This window comes from Xiphias gladius, chromosome 14, assembly GCF_016859285.1.
Source record: "Xiphias gladius isolate SHS-SW01 ecotype Sanya breed wild chromosome 14, ASM1685928v1, whole genome shotgun sequence".
Lineage (NCBI taxonomy): Eukaryota > Metazoa > Chordata > Actinopteri > Istiophoriformes > Xiphiidae > Xiphias > Xiphias gladius.
Window position 1 is genome coordinate 21,338,071 of NC_053413.1, and position 17,447 is coordinate 21,355,517.

At 39.9% G+C, this 17,447-nt stretch overlaps 1 protein-coding gene across 1 annotated transcript in view; it reads right to left on the reverse strand.

The window, feature by feature from the left end:
* The window catches only part of LOC120798875 (rho GTPase-activating protein 29-like), a 31,986-nt gene extending 17,030 nt beyond the window's left edge, over nucleotides 1-14,956 (reverse strand). The window contains exons 1-3 of the mRNA XM_040143663.1: nucleotides 14,796-14,956; nucleotides 13,836-14,180; nucleotides 969-1,112 (exon numbers count right to left, since the gene is read on the reverse strand). Coding sequence (XP_039999597.1) covers nucleotides 969-1,112; nucleotides 13,836-14,121 — 430 coding nt within the window. The 5' untranslated portion in view covers nucleotides 14,122-14,180; nucleotides 14,796-14,956. The remainder of the gene's footprint in view (nucleotides 1-968; nucleotides 1,113-13,835; nucleotides 14,181-14,795) is intronic.
* Nucleotides 14,957-17,447: the final 2,491 nt, after the last annotated feature.

Below are 17,447 nucleotides of genomic sequence, written 5' to 3' on the forward strand. Positions count from 1 at the left end.
CAGCAGAAAAACTGAATTTTACAATGACCATGACAAAGAAACTGTTTAATATGCATCACCATTTGTACTATTAAAAAGTAATTTTTTAGTACTTTAGAAATTTCAGGAATTTTAGGAAACCCATTAGTTTAAAGTAGGTGTATAACTGCATTTCATAGAAAATGCAGTTTTGACAATTTGCTATATAAATGTGTATAAAGGTTAGAAACCTTAAGTTATTAGTAAGAATTTGCCAAGTGTCATTTTTCAATCTTGCTGACATTACAGTCTGTGCTGTTAAAGTTGGTCTCGACCATGTCAATAATTCCTTTGGCTGATCTAATCCTGTATCTCCTTTGTTTGCTTTTTGCATTCTCAACATTGTCAAAGCACCAGTCAATGGGCTAAAGATTGCAGACATGCATTTTTAAGGTGTAGGTCACAACTCAGGTATTGAGACGGGGCAGGTGAAACAACCTTCCTCTCATGACACAGGGAAAAGAATGAAGAAACGTGGATTTGCTTGGCCGACAAGCATCCTGCCAAGGGGCCTCTGCAGTCGCAGAAATATGGAATGCAAATTACAGCCATGTAGTCTCCGTTGTAGAGATTCTTGTGTGCAAGTCAAGTGAAGAATTACCGTTGAAGTGGGTCATATTTCTAGCAGATCAACTTGTGAGTCTAGATTCCTTTTGTTTGTGTTCATTCAGGGGATAGGAAATGGATCCGATGCGAGAGGAATAACAACCTCTCACGTATGACCTTTTAGAAACCAATCTCGAACTGAACTATAACCGAGCCGAAATCGATAAAATATTCCTGCAAGGTATGTCCCACACTGGTTTGAAAGACTGACGTAGACCCTTAGCCTGAACCAGTAATGCGCCAATGAGATTTCATGCCAAGAAATTTGAGCGTCATCTGGGCGCTTGTGTGTTTTTACCTGCATGTCTGTGTGTGCCCATGCATGCTAGTGAGTGATTGCCTACCTTTGACTTTGGCAATGACCGTCCCGGCTGCTCCCAAGATATCCACCGAGTTTAAGGTCTGGTGTTTGCCGATGACCGCCTTGAGGACACGGAGTAACTCTGCCAAACGTTCCTGCACCACCTCCTGAAGACCTTCCAGATTCTCTGGACAAAAAGAGAAAAAGCAGGAGAATGTCACCCAGGTTAAGTCATAAGTATCAAGACATGACAGGACCAACATAAACGTCATTAACGCTGAAAGCCAACTACCATGGACAGTTTGCACTCATGCATTTTACATCTATTAGTCAAAGTCACCACTGTCGCATTTCGAGTCAGAGGTTAGCCAGCATCAAATTAATTCTTGGCATTCATTTTTTTTCATTGCCACACACATCACTTGGCAAATATTGTCATTTTGAAACTATGAAACTATGCTGTCATCTTTCTTTTAATCTAGAAAATTCCCCTTAATGTAAATAAAAAACAGTACATGCTCAGTTATGTTTTATCAGTGTGCATGGTTTGGCCTTCAGGTAAAATGTGGAAGACAGAGACAGTTGTGGTTGAAAGACAGTGGAAAAACTCAGTTACATGAAACCACTGTGATGAAACTTTTTTTTCTGATGCATCCAGGCAGAGTGTGACACCCCTGTACAACGGAAGAAGCATGTATTATAAATTATGTTATACTGTCACAGTTACAACATTCCCACACAGGTGAAGATGATGAATAGGCACAGGATGATGTGCCTTTTGTGCTTTTGTGGTTACATGTGAGTCAGAATCCATCTTAACAGACAAACGTCATACTTCACATGAAAGTACACTGATTTTATCTACCCAACAGCCGCTGAGCCCGTCAACATCCCCGAGTCCTTGGTCCCTAGTAGAGTGTAAAGACAGCTAAATGTCATATTTATTTATTTGACTATTTACTGCTTAAGCACTGAATAAATAAAACTGTGGTGCAGAGTCTGAGTGTGTGTATGATACAGTTTGTAAACTGCATACCAATAAAAAGGCAGTTGTGTCAAAGATGAAGAAATTAAATTTTAGAGGTGGCTAACGTAACACACATGGTAACAATTATGCAGGCATACTTCTCCCCCAGCAATCAGATCTAGGATTTCTCTCTGTTACCAGGGAGCTTTGAGAAGACGACACTTCAGATTATTCCTCTCCCCTTAGTTTTCTGACCATATCACATTCTATCTATGTGAAAGGCTTGCTTTTCCTGTACAACCAGGCAAAGAAGTGAAGAGTAGTACCCCATTTGCCCTTATTTATGTATTTAACCAAGACTTTTTCCTTACCCGTATGTACTCTTCCTCACAACTTTAAAGGCCCTCTATAAGAATTTCTTTCTAGTGAATCCCTGCAGCACTGTTCAAAACAGTGTTGTGGTGTGTTTTACGGAGAATTAAGCTCTTTGGGCAAAATAAAAGACAACAAGAATGAAAAATACAAATATAGAGACAATGAATTTTCTCCAGTCAACAGGAAGACAGTCTGGGTCAGGGCCTGGTGCAGGCTAATCAGCAGAGGCTCTGCAAGTTGGCAACAGACAATAGGTGAGTTCATGTCGAATTCACTGTTTTGGAAGAAGCAATGGCACCAGCTGGAATAGAAAAGCCATCTGTTTTTCATCAAGGCCATCCCACCAGGCAGTAGGGTGAGATGAGAGACTGAATTTATTGGAACGTTTAAAAGGAAATACAGAGGGACTGAAAATAAGATTCTGGGTGTGTGTGTTACCCTTTCTGCTCCTCTCTTATTCACACCCACATGCACTAATTGAATTGGCTCGTGTAAAACGTGGTAGAAGAGACATAATCCACAAGTTACACATAAGCCAAGGCCATCTGTGACACTATTTCATTAACCAAAGGAGAAATAGGCATTAAAATAGTTTCTAAGCAAGAGTCTATTTAGTTTTGTCACAAGGTAACAAAACTAACAAGACAAAGAAGGGTGTTTCTTGAAAACCCTTTCCAAATATACAAAAATTACATAACACAAATATAACAGCATCTATCTTGCTGCTCAAAAGCCAAACAATCCTTGTCCCGAGCTTCCACCCTTCAGGATTAGAGAAAAAGTGCCCTTTAGAGCACGGGGCTCACCTGCTCCCCTGCCCCAAGGCGAGAGGTCCCTGACCCTGCAACATACACTTTGAAGTCACCCTCCCTGCCGACACTGACAATGGGCCTTCATTTAGCACCCTCCCCTTCCTTTTAACTCTCCTCCTCAGTTGTGGTCATTGAGGAATTTTTGGTTAGCTTACTGGCGTTCGAAGATTTTCTTATTTAAAATAATGTGTGGGTTGGCCATTAGCATATGAGAGCCTGCCTTCATGAGGTGCACACCTGAGAATTTTCACTTTGCAAGTGGAGTATGACCGAAGGTGCTACAATGGAATCACAGCAGTAATGTCGGTTAGGATCATCCATTTCCCTTTCCTCTGAAAATAAAAGAATTTGATTAGACTTCTGTTATCTGTGCAGATAAGCAAACTGGATACAAATTGTGAGGAAATAAAACAATGGCTGTGATGTTGTGGCGACAAAGACAGACGGATGTCCTGTACCAATCTGCTGGACCAAAATTTGAGGCCCAAAAGGGCATCTTTTTCTTGGATTGGTACTTGCTGTGCGCTTTGTTTACTGTCAAGCCACTGCCAGCTGTCACACCACTGTCAGAGTTAAAACACTGTAATTGAGAGCCACAAACAAATTAAACACCAGCCGGCAATTTTAATTAACGAGATACACACTGACAGTGACCTTCTCTGAACAAAGACCATGGCCACGCTAATGACAGCAGAGCGTCCTGCATCTGCTCTGCCAACATTTTACACCACAATTCCAAACTGCTACGGAAAAGAGGCTTTATAAATCCTGTATTCATTTCCTGCAAAAACTTACAGTTCATAGAGGCTGTAATTTTTATGCAGAGCTGTCAAACATATTCAAAAATCCTTGTTCTAGTTCTAGTTCTAATGTAAGGTAGTTCTCCTTCTTTGGGCTAATCATGCACTTTGCTGCTGTAATATGAAGGAAAATATAAATGAATCAAGACATAAAATCAGAATTTTGAATTTTCAAGGACTCAGGTTCAGGTCCAGGGCAAAAAACCTCTAATCAAAAAGCTGAGACTATGTTACAATTTTCTAATAAGTAGACTTTAATAATTGCTTTTTTTTATTCAAAGATATAAACAAAAGTAGATTACCTTTGTTTTTTTGCAAATGCAAGTGTGCACATGACTTAACCCTTCAGATTGTGCATGTGTATGTCAGCACAGTCTGTGTGCAATTAGGCTACGCAGATCACTGTTAATCCGTCTCCGGAAAACCCAGATTAAAAAATTCAAACAAAAGAATTCCACTTAACAATCAGAAGTGGGAATAAAGTTATCAAAACAAGGTCAAATTTTGTGTGACAGATCATACTGATCACCACCAGTGTTGCCCTTTGAACTGTGTGAGAGGATCTGTGCTCAGTGCAGCGTGAGACCGCTGAGAGAAAGCTGGTAAGAATCAGTGGTGAGTGGTTTTGCCACAACAATGGCATCAAAAAGCAGACTGGAAATTTGTTAGCGATTGCTGGGACCATGCCATTGTTTTGGTAGAGATAAGAGTGCAGAGGCATTGAGCTGGGCCATATTGTTTAAAAGGAGACCCCGTGCCGACGCCAACGCAGCTCAATGCTGCCTTGTCTTTCCTTACAGTGGTGGGATGAGCTGGTTTCCCAGCCACACTTCACGCTCGGTTTGCTTCATTTATTTTCTACATGTTCAAGACCACCCTCCCTTTTAGGAAAAAAAAAAAATGACTATGACAAATGGATCTGGAAGATGATTTCCACCTAACAACACACAGTAGTATAACAAAAAAATTACCAAATTTGCTAAATTGAATAGTTTAATTTTTGAGTCAAAACAGTATGCATTTTACTCCTAAGCCTGAAACCACACGTAAAACTAGCCAACAGTCCAAAACCCCAAAAATATTCAGTTAACTATTACCGCTCAAATGGCTCCAGACACTGCAGCAGTCAAATGCTTGGCATTTTTGCTTGAAAAATTATTTAAACAATTAATTAGGAAAAAAGTTGCTGATTAATTATCTGTCAATTAACTAGTCAGCTCTACAAGAAAGTTTCACCTGGGATGTTTTAACAGATCCATGTGCCTGGCAGTCATGCTCGTCATGTTCTAGTTCTCGTTCTAGTCCCTTTTTCGATACACAACTCCTGACAGCTGTGTGCTAAAAATACAATTATTGTAAGTGGATTGAGCTCTAACTATACGGACAACTTTGCTACAATTAAAAAAAAGTCACCAGGCTAGCAGTCTAAAGGTCTATGAATTTATTTTAACTTTTATTTATGTTTCCATCGGTGTTCCATGATGTACTGTAACTACAATAAACCAACAGCAAAAAGGTTGAAAGGCTTATGAATGTACAGTACTGCTTCTAGGATGCTTCTCCAGACAGTGTGTGCTGCCTGTGTTCTTTTCATTCAATTATCATTTCAACTTTTATCCTTCTGCTGTCAACAGATTAAAAAGAACCACAGAAAAAAAACGTTACAATTATCAAAATTCAAGCAATACAGTGCATTGTGGTGCTTTTTTCAAACCAAATTACCTTATTTTAAATTCCAGCAATGACGAGGTTTCCCAGGAAAATGACTTGAGAAACTTCAGAAACAGAAACAGAAACTTTTCAAACAAGTAATCCAGAATGACTCATTCCTCTGCTGTCAAACTGTATGCTGAAAGTGTTGCAAATACCAATATCTTTGCCAAAAAATTGCAGGTTTAAGTGACTCAACTTTAACACAATACAGTAGCTCAAACGTTTGCCTTTTAAATTAATGTCATCCCTTAAATTGTTATGTGTGGAGGGGGGCTCCCATTGTGTCTTAACAAAGCTTATTGTGTGTCTAGTGCACCAATCTAATCCAAATCTTCAGGTGGCCTGACAGAGGTTACAGCCCCTGCTCCCCCCACTGATAACAACAGGCAATCAACTGGCCTGTCTGGACACGCGATCTGCTCGACATGAAACAAGCCTCGGCAGCTCTGGTGACACAGTGCTGCTTGGGAAACAGCCGCAGGGCTTCACTGAAAGGCCAAGGAGGCCACATTTCTCCATCAGCATCCCTCCCCCTCCTTCTCTTTGCTAGAAAGAGGGAGGGTGACGGATTTACACCCACAGAGGCAGATGATTTTCAGATTTTCTTTTAGATGTGTATTCGTCTACCTCATTCCAAGATGGTGACGCACTGTTCTCTGTGCAGACTCAGTCATCACCCCAAGTTCTCCAAATGGAAACAGACACTTTTTGTCCTTTCCACAGAGAAACGTGCACTAAAGAAGCTAAAACTAGATTAACCATAAGTCTCTTCAATCACAAACCACAAGGCCAGAAAACATTAAATACTCACTGTAACAGACTCTGCTTGCATTGCTGAGCTGCCCGCAACCTGATCTGCGACAGGTGGAATTGTTTGGTCAGGATTCCATCTCCAAACACTAATTTCCCCCTCTGTCCAAACAATCGCTGCAATGCCGGGTGCCTCTCTGTCTTTCCCATGCCATGTTTGGAGACAGAGCGGGCCCCAGACATCACACAGACAGTAAACAGCAGGCACTCCATAAACAGCTACCTGCTCTCGGCCTATTAGTGAACTACACTCTGTGGGGTCTGGGCTTCCCAGTCAGGCTAATTCTTTAACACTTCATTACATGTTTGGGGGACTGTAGGGTAGGTGCAAAACAAGACCGCACTCTTGAATCAATGCACTCTATCAGGTGTGAGCTACACTATGAGATGAGGAAAAGCGGGGAAAAAAAATAGAAATAAAAGCCACTACACATTAACCAGTACTCAAAGATTCCAATCCAAATCATGGAGGTTTGGACCATTGAAAACAAATCTACCTTTTTTTCTTATTTTATCCAATTACAAAACTGGAAAACTGTAATTAGGGCTGCAATCTGTCAATTATTTTTACCATTAATCAATTGGTTTATAAAACATCTGAAATAATTTGACGTTCAACTGTTTGCTTTGTCCACAAGTATTAAGTTTACTAACATATAAGAAAAAGAAAAACAGAAAAACCTCACCTCGCCTTTGACAACCTGGAAACATACAAGGTGTGGCACTCTTGCCTGAAAAATGACTGAAATCAATTAATCAGCCAATTGTTTCTACTCTGAATGTAAAGTTGTAATGTGATCTGGAACAAAGAAGGGCTGTTATTGTTGCCTGTTTAATTCCATTAGTACCCAGACATGCACATGTGTGGATGACTTCACCTCAAGACGTTGGTAGTACAGGGTTTTGCAAATTAATCGCCACCTACCCGAATTAATGATGTCACCTAATACAGCATGGGAATGTGCGTTAGAGACTACTGTGCTGGGCCAGATAAATGACTAATTCTTTCAGACACGTGAATCAAGCATCCAAGAATTTGTTGGGTCAGGCGTGATTGGGTTTTTTTTGTCTATTAATTCAAAGCTGAGCAAACATAACATTAGCTGTTTTTCGGTTTTCTACAAAAAACAGCAGTCTGACTCACAAACATCATCACTAGCCTCAGCCCCCTCCTGCGCATGCCGTGGTCTGCTCAATCGCCAGCAAGCAACGTCCCCCTGCTAGCAGGAGCTCCACTGGCCAATCCACCCCTCGCCATGACCAATCTCCTACACAAACATCCAGAGCCAGTAACCATAAATCCCACCCCAGGAAACACACCCCAACCACAAGCTTGCACAAAAACATCCTTCAGCATCACAGGGGAAAGTTACTGCCCAACAAATCTCTCCTTTCTTTTCGCATAAGAGCAGCAGGCCATTAAACCATTATGTGCTAGAATTTGGCTTTTCTCTCGATTGAAGGCACCACCCGCAAGTGGCCACTTCAGTTGGCACAGGGGTGCTTGTGTGACAGGGGAGATATTTGTGGTACCTAATGCTGGATATATTTTGCACCGGTTAGTGGTGGCCTTTATGGCCAGTAAACTGGGACTTAATACTGGTTAAAACCTTAAACTTGGCCTCATTATACAAAATAAGGATAAAAGCAATGTAATTCCAACCTTAACAAAAGGACATAGATTCAGTCTCTTTGAATTGACAACTGCATCTAACACTTCCAAGTCTCATACAACTGCAATTCAAACTCGAATGAGCAGAGAGGAAAACAAGTTCATGAATAAACAACTTTGTTAAAATCATTATCGAGATAAACTATAAGACTACAATCCAACAGTTGAGCATTTTTATCATATCCTACTTAACAAGAAGAGTCAGCCCTTTTGACAACAACACAGCTAGAGACTGGTACTGTGAAACACTGAACAATGCATTTTAACTGGAGTACAGCCAGATCTTATCAGAGTGTCATGATGACACCAACGCTTGAAAAAAGCCACAGTGAAACAAGGACCAGTGAGTCAGTGAGACATGTTCCTCCTCATTTACAAACATTCAATGCTTCTTCTCACAGCACTACAGTGTATGAGGAACATATTCTGTAGAATAATGGTAGGTAACGTTCCAGAGTTTATCTGTGCTCAAACAAACTGTACAGTGCACACCATACGTTAAGTAAATAAGCTTTCAACCTCTTGCTCTGCAACTGTGCCGTGAGATGTTTGTTCTACCCAGAAGTGGAACTGTAAAGGGTTGGTACAATTTCAATTTTCTTTTCCACCGGTGGCTAAAAGGATGAACTAAGTTACTCTGTCTTTCTTGACCAAAGAAATTTTAAAAGGAAACAGAATTTCAGTCATTGTCCTGATTGCTATCTGTTGTCGCAGCAAAAGCCATGTAAAGTTAAAACCTGGGCCAACGGGGCTGAACAGGGTGGTTCAGCCTGTTGGCCTGTGCGTGATCCATAACTTCAACCTCACATTTCTCCACACACATTCCTAAACTTTTTTGGCTTGATAATGAGGGTAAGCTACTGATCTACTTGCAACTATGTGGAAATTTCAACACATTTTGGAAAAAAATTGAAATTTTGAGGGGAAATTTGCAGTTGTTTTAATCCTGTGTGGTCACCAAAATAAAAGCAAAACAAAGATGTGAAATGGTGATGTAACAGGACATGTGCTTAGTGTATGAGCTTGTGCAAAAGTGGCATTTTGTAAAAAGACTCTTCATAGTCAAAGAACAAATTTTTCCAAGTTACAGTTTTGTCCTGTATACTTCCGATGATTACTACGCACAGGTTGTGATCCCTCCAGGACCGTTCAGTCAGTGTATTTACTCATAAAAATATACTGGCACGTCTAATCTGTTTTAAGTACTGCAGCTGTTCCCCTGAGACAGTTTCCTTGAAATCAATAGAAACAGGTATATTTTTTCCACTTTTTTAGCCTGAAATTTCTACATGAAAGACAGCTTTGAGCAGATAATCGTCCAAGAGTTGCAGATTTGACTTAAACTGAATTAATTTTAGGAGAGTTTTCATAGTCAATACGCCTCACACCTACCATTAGTCTATTGAAGGCACTATAGCTACAAGTGAACATTTGTTCTAAAGGAATGCAGAGTATGCAGGAGAGTGGGGGGATGGGAGGGGGACAGCAGCTCGGCTGTGTGTAGAGGACTCCTTTTTCATCATGATTAAAACCATTAACCAAGCTGTTTTCTGCTATACAGACACAAATGAAAACTTCAGAATGAGGAAAATATCCTGACATTTTTATTACTACTTTTTTATTTATTTATTTATTTTTTATAAACTGTACTTGAGTTAAGAGCAAATTGGAGATATTCCAATTTAAGAAATTATTTGACTTTACTGTTAACAATATTTACATACTGATCCCACAAGAATTTCCACAGTGGTTTGGTACACCATGATATGATGCGTTTTCTTTCAGTTCAGTATGATGCATAACAGTGAAAGGGTAAGGTTCATTGATCAAATGTGTGTGTAAGTGGACAAAGATCAGCTCAGGACAACAGGGAGAAGGGGACAGAGGTCATCTACTCAGTCAAAACTCATTCAGCCTCACATTCTTCTCTTGGGTTACATTCTTTGACAGCTTGACTGTTTTTGGGCAACAATTCTTGCAAGAATGCTTATGAGAGAAAGAGTAAATCCACACCACAATCTGACCCTGGGCAATCTATAGGTGCAAAAGTTGTGGGTGTGAAGGTGGTGGGTCTACTTCACTCAGGCTTACGATCACTGATGGAGTTCCCTTGTGGGTTTCTGTCTACCAAACATGCTGCGTGCATTGTGCTGCCTCCAGCTAAAAACTGGCAGATGCTGTTGAGAGGAACAAGAATAGCAATAATCGTCTTCCAAGCTAAACCCTCTGCAGATTTTTCTCTGTATGAGAAGCTACATGGGACACACTGAGTCAAATCTTTCTCTCTGCAATAAGAATATAAGCCTGCCAGATCTCAACAGGGCGCATGCCTATCAGCGAAAAAAAAAAAGCATTATATTGGTTTCACACAGTACTCCCGTGACAGACCTTTCCAAATATGAAAAGAACAAAATGAGAGCTGGTGTGTGCCTCACTAACCTCCTCCCCACTTCCCTCACTACCTTGGTGCTGCAGCTTTCCTCAACTACATGGAGACCCACTGTTGGTCTTTTCAAGCAAAAGTCTAACACATGCCGTTAATCACACAAACAAAACACTATAGGCAGAGACATGGTGCATGTACGTATGCATCTTTTAGCAAAGTCATTTAGGAAAGACAGTGTACACCCCTATTAACACTTGTGATGATGTGAATACATTATTGGAAGTGCAATTATGCTGTTTCAATGATGTAAAAAGCTTTTTCATGAAAATTAAGCAAAAAGTCTGATGTACCTCATTGTGACTACCATCCATTTTTGGAAAAAATAATGTAATTAAATATTACTTTGCAAAAAAAAAAAAAAAGCACTCCTCATTTGTTAAGTTTGATTCTTTTGAATTTGTATTTTGATGGGCACTTTAAAAATTCCTTTAAAGTTAGTCATTTGGACTATGCAGAAAACTGTAATGGATAATCCCCAGCAGGTGAGCTCACTATTATTTTTGTGCATCTAATGTGCCACTACCACATATAAAATAGAGACATAGTCTGCTTCAAATCAGTAGAAAATGGACCTTTGACTGTTGCTTTTTCTGAAGTGTGTAAGCTCCGTGACCCCCCAGACAAAAACAAGCAAGTCATTAATCCATTCCATTTATGGAAGTACACACACACACACACACACACACACACACACACACACACACACACACACACCCACACACCACACAGGACAACATGTAGACATATTGAGATAGATTATGATTATCAATCACTATTTTGTAGAATTTCATTAAGGGCCACAAAGTTTTTGGTTTTTTAACCAAATCAAGAAAACACTTAATGACAAGAACATTGAGGTTACTGGGATATTTTGTACAAGGCTATAATTACCTGTGTCTTTGCACATGAAAATCACATGAACCTGTCCGTAAAAAAAACTCCCTGCTAAAGAAAAACATTTTAAGGTGATGATTAAGTGTCTGTCTTTAAGAGACAACTGCCAGGATTGTTCCAGTACCAGCAAACAGGAGCCAGACTGATCACTCTCAACACTCAGGATGTAAAGTATATGGGAAACTGGAAGCTCCTTAAAAAATTAAGAACACCTGCTAAAAAGCTCCAAACTGTCAGTCTCTAAATCAAACTCTAGTTCAGAGATGATGAAGGTGTCCGTTCCCTGCTTGATTGTTTGGTGTTATTGGCAGTCTCAGATCAGTGTTTGTTTAAAGCTGGGAGGACTACTGATAACGACTACATTTTCATAAATTGTGGCCATCTTTCACCACTCTACCAATTACTAATGAAAATGACCTAGTGTTTACTTTTGACTGGGCCGCAAACCACATTATAGTAACTGTGTCTTGGAAGAGTTATTCCGCCAGATCGCTTGTTTCAGTGTCTCGAAGAAAAGAAAAACAAAAGTAAACCACTAATCTAACTGACAGATAGCTGAATGACATTATAGGGTCATTTGGTATGATTTCATCCACACCTGCTGAATAAGAGCCGTTGTAAACGCGGAGGCAGATATCCCAAATGTTTTTGTGATGGCTCAGAACAACACTCAGCGTGACGCAAGCCAAGGCTCACTCGGAGCGGCCTCACTCCTCCAGCCAGAGGAATGGCTAAACAACTGACTCCCACTGCCAGACCTTCAGCTGGACCCCAGTTGTGTGTTTGTGTGTAGGTATGTGTCCTTAAGCAGTACAGTAGGAGTAGTAGTAGATGTTAACAATGACAGTCTTACTGTATTAATTCCAGAGAAGGAAATTACTTTAGTCAATAGACTAAACAGAGACTAAAAACCAAAATCAGAGGCTCACAAGATAGAATGTACGGCTATTATGCAGGACATAAACATATAACATTAGTACTTAAATGATAAGTTGATTAATCGATCAGTAAATTGAGCACCTTTGGGTTTTGAAATGTTGGTCAGACAAAACATTTCATTTTGTCACTTCGGGCTCCGGGGAGTTGAGATTCTTGCTTTTCACACATTTTATAACATCAACAGTTAATCAAAACAAGTAATGCACAGATTGATTGGTAATGAAAAAAAACAACACAGTAGCTGCACCCACACAATAAAACAGTAAGTTGTCATCGGTGTTTGTGCTGCTATTGAGCCATGTTTAACTCTGTGTGTGCATTTGTGTGGGTAGAGTGTTTGTGCATGTCTGCTAACAAGTGCCAAACCATCAAAACCAAGTGAGAAAAACAGGGAGAAAGTAAGTGACCTGTGTCTGCTCCACTCGTGTACTCGTCTGTAGTGGTGTGTGGTTGGGTTTAGTTGTTAAGACACTAACAACACTGCAGGCGCTCCAACATGTTAGCACTAAGGCCGTTATCACACTATAAACTGACACTCCACAGGTGGCTCTGGCTTTCTGTCACAATGGCCAATTTTGGGCTTTAGTTTTCTGTAACATAACAAAAAACACACAGACCCTTCCAGGACATTTTATCCAAAGCATTTTATCGTGCAATGAGTGCATCTATATGTTGTGTTCAAGGCAGAACAATGGCAGTGTTGGTGTCATACTACTACTACTACTACTCATACTTCCAATGAGTCAAGAAAAATGTTCAATGTAACCCTGTTTAAAAAGCTCAAGGTGTGTTTACACATTAGTACTCTACTGGTCAAACAAACACAACATGACCTCTTGTCAATACATTCCCAGTATATCTACAATAGAATTTGCTAGCAGAGAATTTCAGCTATCTAAAGGCATCATTAGTAAACATTAGGTTTTAGTGTCGTTGCCTCAGTTCAAAGAGCAAGGGTTCCTTTCTAGAGAAGTGGTCAGCAAATACACAAGGAGAAATGCATGATAGAATAGACAGTGATAAGTTCTCCACAGACAGATGTCTCTTTGGACCAGAAAGTAGTGCAACTAACAGGCATGTTTGATTGTAAGTAAAGCACATACTCAACTGGAATAGTCAAACTTTCATACTCATATCATGTATGGATATTGCTGTCTCAACCATCGCCTCAAGGCAACACATTCCCCACAGCTATTTGAGGTTTACTGAAAGTCTTTCTAGGATATCTAAAAAAAAAAAAAAAAATCCAAACTCAAGTAGAAGTAGGCAGGTGGAAAGAGACGCTCACAAAAAAGTGCAATTAGAGGACTTCATCAGAATAAAACCCAACAGATTGCACTGAACATGCAACAATGATTATGGGTAACAAGTATCCAAAGGTGGATCTTCTTTCTTCTAGTATGCCATTTCATTGTGTTCCACTTCCCCGACCCCCAGAGCCCCTCCACAACTCCCCCGCATTCCAGCTCCTCCCGGACTCACCTTTACACTGAAAAGCATCCTTGAGGTTGAGCAGCACATCAGCGAACCACCGCACATCATTCACCAGCTGCATCACGTACTCCGGGTCGACTCCCGGTGCCCCCAACGGCTGAGAGGACAGACCCATGCTGCTCAGGGGGTTGGGGTTCTTGGAGCTGCGGCCCATATCCAAGGTCTTGGTGGATCCGGCTGACAGAGATCCTGCGTGGGCTTTGGAGAGGTGCCGTGGCTGAGCCTGGGTGTGCTTTGTGCCACCGCCACCGCCGTTGCTGTTCTTCCGTAGCATCCCGGCAGCCAATGCAGCTGCCACCCGTTACTGGGAGTACAGCCCTCGTCCCTGGAAGGCTGAAAAGACAGGGATTGGTGGTTGAAGATGGTGTGTGTAATTGTGATAAGTGAATTGTTAAAGACCTGCTAACACGGGTGTAGCAAACTCTTAAAACCAGTGGCTAATATCATATCTAGGTTTTTATAGAAATTAAATTAGTCTGACACTAACTATTGAGTTTACAGTAAGCATTACTGTAAACTCCCATAGAACTTCTCTATTGTCTCCAAATGATCTCTAAAGTGTCACGATAGGATTGATCTTGTTTTCGATTTTCGTTTTTTACTGAAAATTGTTGTTACGTTGAACAACGCTTTGCGGTTTGCTAACTTAGCGTAACGCTATATTTGTATAACAACGGGATGTCATACATCAAAACACTGCAATACATCTCAATAAAAACCAAATGCTAAAAGAAAAAAAAAACACATCGACAAGACCAAAAAGAAATAAAGTCACGGGAGGTGTATAATAAAACTCTTAACAACGAAAACTAAATGACCTCAACGTTTTATTTTTCCCGAACAGTTTGCCATGAAAAGTGATGCTGCTGCCCCGGTAAAAACAGTCGACCCGGGTCATAAACTGCTTTGCTGGCACAGCCAAAAAAAAAAAACGCTATTTAAACTCACCTGCTCGGCAGTTTACTGGCATAATGGCCTCGATATCCAAACAACACTTTGCTTAACGGCGTCTGCAAAAACCCAACGGCATTTCTGTTAGCAAAAAAAAAAAAAAAACAAACTCCAACAAAGGCAGAGAGTTGTCCGCTTTGAGTCACTGTACATCGAGAAGTAGCCGACTATCGGCAACTCTTAAGTCAATTGTAATTTACTAGTCGGTTTGTCACATGACCTCCCTGGCGTGTTTTGATTGGCCAGACGGAACGGAGCTGTGATGCCTTCCGTTGCTGGCGGACGTTTCGGTACTGTAACTTAGTCTCAAAATAAACATCGAAAACAGCTTCAATCGAACTAGGGGAGTTTTGAAATAACTGGCTGAGGTGGTTTAATACATATTTATGGAATATATGTTATATATTCAAAATAAACGCTCTTTATGATTGTAACATTTAGGAGGTCTAGTATCACATTATCGCACCACGTCCAATGAACCTAGATTGTTCCGATGACCTCTGAATGTGCTAGGAACTTTTAAAAAAACTTTTTAGTTTTTTTTTTAGAAAAACATAAAATATGGCCTTAACATCACTATCCCAGCTGTCACATTCGTGTGACAAATGGGCCACACCTTACGTTTGTGTTGTAATATAGGCTACGGTGGCTACATTTTCCTTCACTATTTTTCGTTCCAGCGGTGGAATTCTTTTGAGACAAAGAGCACTGAAAGGTATGCCAAGGATTCCTGATTTCTTAGCTGAAATAGATCCCTCTATTTAGTCCGTTTACTGTTAAATAGCTTTTAAAAAATGGCACCAGGAGCCCCTGAAATTTAACTGAAATGTTTAGTGTATTTGGCCTTTTGATTAAACGTTTGTACCTTTGCCCCCCCCCCCCCCTTCTGTTATTATTAGATTTTGTAAATCTATTATCATCATTACTTGTAGTAGTAGTAGTGGTGGTAGTAGTAGTGATAGTAGTAATAGAATCACTATATCTTTGAAAATTTCATTTTATAATGCTTCTTGCACACCTGTTCTGTTTGTGTTATGGAATTAATAAATTAAAATATAATATATTATAATATAATCATCATTAAAGAGAAACACATCATTAAAGGAATAATTAAAGTTTTAATGTGACTAGGATAGAAAAAAAATGTGCTTGACTATATCTTTAATTTACTGGTCAAGAAAAATGGATCATTAGCCCATCTCTGGTTCTTTTCCAGTTTTTAATCAATAGGTATTATAAAAAATAATAAATAAAACCAAACTGCTGATGCCACTGTTGCCACCTAGTGTACAAATATAGCCACAGAGCCCTATGTTACAGTATGTTACAGATCCTGCCAAGTGCAGTTTGGGGATGGTGGATATACAGTATACTGTACATTATTTTATACAGAACAAAAGCAAAGTGCATTTATGGAAATTTTATTTAAAAAATAAGCAAACAAAAAAAACTATAAAACACTTTGTGTCTCACACAATTTGTTCTTTTGTACTTTCAGGTGCTTCAACAAAATACCCGCCACCTTCTTGGTTTTATCGTTTGCAACTTGTTTTCATGTTGAGGTGATTTGACACGTAAGAACAGATGTGAACTGAAAAAGAAAAAAAATAAATTAAAAAATTCCACTTTCATGGTTAATCAGTGTTCGTCTTTATTTTAATATACAAAAAGATGGATTTATTCTCATCTAGTTTATATTTCTAAGCATTTAAACTCACAGATAAAGTTACCATTCATACTGTTTTAGTGAAACCCACCATCATACCCCCCACACATGCGCACGCACACACGCACGCACTCACGCACACAATTCACATAAACAGGGAAGGTCACACGATTCAGTCCAACATCCATTCGCACTACAAGAAATGAACAATATATTGACTGTAAATCAAAAAAAGGCTTTGCTTTCAGAGGATTCACACATGAAAAGGAAGAAACCCTTTACATTTGTCAATATATACACGATAATTGATATTTTTCTTTTCTTTTTTTTTTTGGAAGATGAGACTGACTCCGTGTTAGTGTCACTAACAAGGTACTGCATGAGGTAACTGGTTTTTCTGTTCAGAATAGCTGGGTGTAAGACAGTTTGGAGGTTACTACCGATCACGGCAGATTTTCCCACTCGATCGTTTGTTTTTCTGGCACAATACGTGAAAGCACCTGGGTCATGTTCAGCTCACACACAAAAGTTCAACCCACAGCATTTTTCTATCAGGACACTGTCACACGTGTCCTCATCAGAACATGATCCAGGTGCGATGAGATTGTACTAAATTGATCCGCAGAGGAAAACTGCTAAGTCACAGCTGAGAGTTTAATGAGTTGAACTATGATATTCAAATGACTATTGCTGTATAATAAATATTGCTGGACCTTTGGACCACGCACATGCCACCGTTTACATGACTCCTAATGGGGCTGCATTATCAAAATCAATCAATCATGTGGTTATAGACACGTCGATGAATTCCAAACACTAAAAACATTGCTCTGTACTGATTAATGTTTTTGTTCCGCACGTTCTTCACGAAAACTGCACAGGAGCAAGCGTTACAGACCACTGTCAAAAATCACCATCTTTCCACAGCACTAATCAAAGCACAACAGATGAGCCTGTGTGTCCTCCAACGTGGCGAAACACTG